This window comes from Amphibalanus amphitrite, unplaced genomic scaffold, assembly GCF_019059575.1.
Source record: "Amphibalanus amphitrite isolate SeventyFive unplaced genomic scaffold, NRLGWU_Aamphi_draft 000864F_arrow, whole genome shotgun sequence".
NCBI classification, from domain to species: domain Eukaryota; kingdom Metazoa; phylum Arthropoda; class Thecostraca; order Balanomorpha; family Balanidae; genus Amphibalanus; species Amphibalanus amphitrite.
This window is the reverse complement of record NW_024882358.1, coordinates 301504-305066: the sequence shown is the minus strand read 5'-3', so window position 1 is coordinate 305066 and position 3563 is coordinate 301504. Positions and strand designations below refer to the sequence as shown.

Here is a 3563-nt window from a genome sequence, read left to right as displayed (position 1 = left end):
TGAGACCAGCGGATCGTGTGGCCCAGCAACCAAGGCCTTCCTCAAGGAATTGGGCGCTCGACTTGCGTCTGTCACCGGTGAGAAGAGGGAGACAGAGTGGCTGTTCCAGCGGTGCTCGTTGGCGATTATCCGCGGCAATGCTGCGTCCGTGCTTTTGACTTCCCGGTCAGAAGAGAGCCACGCCACAGGTGGAAACAGGCCGTCACGACGCGTCACGCCGGACACAGACCCCATGCCGAGTGGCGACTTGCAGCAAAACGCTCAGGGTACGCTACAGCCGACCTTGCCGCTTCCGCAGCCGCCGTTCAAGAGTCAGCACCCCGAGGGACAGCCGACCGAGCAGTCGACACCGCCACAGGAGCCATCTTCGAGCGCGCTCCTGACCCAGAAGGGGGATGACGTCTGCCTGTTGGACAGCTGCACTGCCAACCGGATTGCCACTCTCCAGGCGCAGCAGCCACCGCCGTCCCTCCTCAAACGCCAAATCACGCCGAGCTCCAACCATGAGTGCACGGACTATAAACTGCCCCAGAACGGCGTCGGTAGGGGGACCAGTGATAATGATTCGCTACCGAAGGTTAAGGGTCTCATCAACCTGGGCAACTCGTGCTACCTGAACTCGGTGCTACAGTGTCTGAGTCAGTGTCACTACCTGACACATTACCTGGACATCAACAGCCGCTCCGGGCGGAAAGCTGCAGTCAGCGCTGACGGCGAGACGATGGAGCTGGTGCTACCGGAGGCTGGACCGATCACCAAATCACTCTTTGGCTTCCTGGAACAGATGCACACCACACGCACTGGGTTCACCGTCTCCCCCAGCAATCTCCTCAAGAACATCGCACTGAAAGTGCCCCAGTTTGCCAGCTGTGACCAGCAGGATGCTCTCGAGCTACTGAGGGAGCTGATGCAGCAGACGCGACTCGAGGACCTGCAGCGGCGCCAGAGCCAGATCCTGCTCGGTCTAGGGCTGTCAGCCAACTCCGACTCCATCGAGATTCCTGATCACCTGAAGGCGCGCGCCGAGACGCTGAGCCGCCAGGTGTCACACACAACGATTGACACTATATTTAGCGGTCAGCTGGTCAGCGCGGTGGTGTGCCAGGCGTGCACAGAGCGCACTTACCACTTGGAGTCATTCCTCGACCTCTCTCTGCCCGTTGTGGACTACAAACCGTCCCGGCCGAGGAAGCAGTGTGTCACGGGGGCGTGCGACGAGGATAGCAGTGACCACATACTCGTGCCCTGCAGGGCCAGTGACCAGTCCCAGCGGACTGAGACTGTGCCGAACGGAATGACCCGCGCGCCCAACGAGTCTGTTCCGGCCGAAGGAGCGGCGTCCGGTCAGGGAGACGATCCCACTCCAACGACTGGTGCCTCAGACGAGTTGGACCGACCACCACCGCCGAACCGCTGTGAATGGCTCAGTCGAGCGCTAACCACGCTCGCGCCGCACTACCAGGCGGCCGCCGGGGAGTGCAGCCTACTCACCTGTCTGAAACAGTATACGGCGCCCGAGCTGCTCGACGGCAACAACAAGTTCGGCTGCGACAACTGCACGGAGCTGCGCAACAAACGGCTCACAGCGGCTGAACCAGCATCTGAGAAGTTCGGCACTATGTACAGTAACGCCACCAAGCAGCTGCTCATCTACAGTCCGCCGCCGGTGCTGACCATCCACCTGAAGCGGTTCTAGATGAGTGGTTCCAGTCTACGGAAAGTGAACCGACATGTCCAGTTCTGCGAGCGGTTCGATCTGGCCCCCTTCTGCTCCTCTATCAGTCAGGACCAATGTTGGAAATAAGACCCTTGGCTGTTCCCAGTCGGGTCCAAGCAATTTTGTTCTCCCTTACAAATTTATACTCTGGCACCTGAAATCTCTTAAGTTTCCAGCCTGTGTGATTAAAAACTGCTATTATTGCGCCTAAAACATGCAGTTATAGCATTGAGAGAACACAATTTATCAATTATCACATTTAGCAGGCCAAACATATGACTTTCCTGTTGAGTGTTCTAAAAGCTGGCTTGTTCTCTGGACAAATATTATTCTCCGGGACCAGGACCAAAATTCACATTTCCCGCATTGGTCAGGACCTGCCTCAGATGCGGGACGGCCAGCGGCAGGTGCTCTATTCACTGTTCGGCGTTGTCGAGCACAGCGGTCGACTGACCAGTGGCCACTATACAGCCTATGTGCGCGTCCGACGCCGGCACAGCCAGCTCACGGTCAACCCGGCGCTGCTCACCACGCTCGTCACAGACGCGTTCGCCCTGGCATGTGAGCGAGCAGGGCAGTGCGCGACACAGATCCAACCGGAGGCCACGTATGGATCGTCCCCGGCCAGAGCCAGTCAGCCGGAGGCAGACGAGCTCAAGCCGGATATGGAGCCGGAAGCAGGCCGGTGGTTTCATGTGAGCGACACCCAGGTCACTGAAGTGACATTAGACAGGGTGCTGAGGGCGTCGGCATACATGTTGTTCTACGAAAGGTTTTTGTAGAATGGGTATGGGGCATGATGACATTGTTTTTGTCCGTCTTGTATTAGTGATAAAACTATTTGTTTGTTGATAATGGGTGTTGTGGGATGTGCAGACATTGTCGCATATCGAAACTGCTGATTGCGTGTCATCATACTGTACTAAATAAAAGTGTTTTCTGAGTCATTCAGATAATAATGAGCACAAAAAAAATTAGAATTGTCAAGGATCTACTCAGGTCTATAAAAGGAAGAATACTCATTCATGTTGCAAAAACACGGTCAATTAGTAAGTCTTATGGTAGTTAATAGGTATAATGCAATGAATAGATAAATGTGCATGGCAACATTCCTTAAGGGAAAAGGCAGAATCAAAGCACCACAAAATGTACATACTCTATGGGCGCAAAATGACCTAAGTAGTCGGCGCCCTAAAGCCCCAATTAACAAACAAATGCATACTCTACAGATACTCTACAGAGATACTCTACAAATAATTTGACACTGAAGATCCAGCTGAAAAGGCAGATATTAAGTAGCCCTGAGGGCTGAGGCTGTCAATTTGAGTCGCTGCCGTTGCCTGCGCCCGGCTGCTGCCGTGCGACATCACTTCCCGACTAGCATCGTGATGGACGCATGTCCGGCAGCGGCGCCAGGCCGCTCGCTCGGGCCGGTGGGACGGACGGGACCACCGTTCTGTGGCTGGCGGCGGGATATGCGCCCGCCGGTACCCATGGCCCGCTGGGCGGCGCTGAAGTGACGTGCCAGGACCTTTGCCGTGTTTTTTTTTCTTTGCCGCTCGCTTTGAGCTTTTTTTTCGCAGAAACAGGTGGCCCCATTTATTGACATGACCCTTCACCAAGACGACTACCAGCTTTGTGGGGCTCTTTGGTTTCGCCATGAGGCACGACTGAATGGAGCACTCTTTTACGAGCCGTGAGAATCGGTCACGCTGGGCCGCATTCTGGGCGTCGGTGGCGTGCCGCCCGTCACGGTCTCCCCAGCTTATTATCATAACATATCAACTTATTGAGAAATACGCCTACACAGGCGCGCAATTAAGATTGCACAAGCTCATCTGTATGT

General features: G+C 55.3%; 1 protein-coding gene across 1 annotated transcript; it reads left to right on the top strand.

Moving 5' to 3' along the window:
* Window positions 1–232: 232 nt before the first annotated feature.
* LOC122367339 (ubiquitin carboxyl-terminal hydrolase 45-like) lies at window positions 233–1696 on the top strand. The gene has a single exon (XM_043340379.1). It carries the CDS (start codon window positions 233–235, stop codon window positions 1694–1696), a length of 1464 nt encoding a protein of 487 aa, XP_043196314.1.
* The last annotated feature ends 1867 nt before the right edge of the window (window positions 1697–3563 follow it).

Excerpts from the sequence above, each read along its gene's own strand:
- LOC122367339 (XM_043340379.1), top strand. The coding sequence starts at position 233 with ATGCCGAGTGGCGACTTGCAGCAAAACGCTCAGGGTACGCTACAGCCG.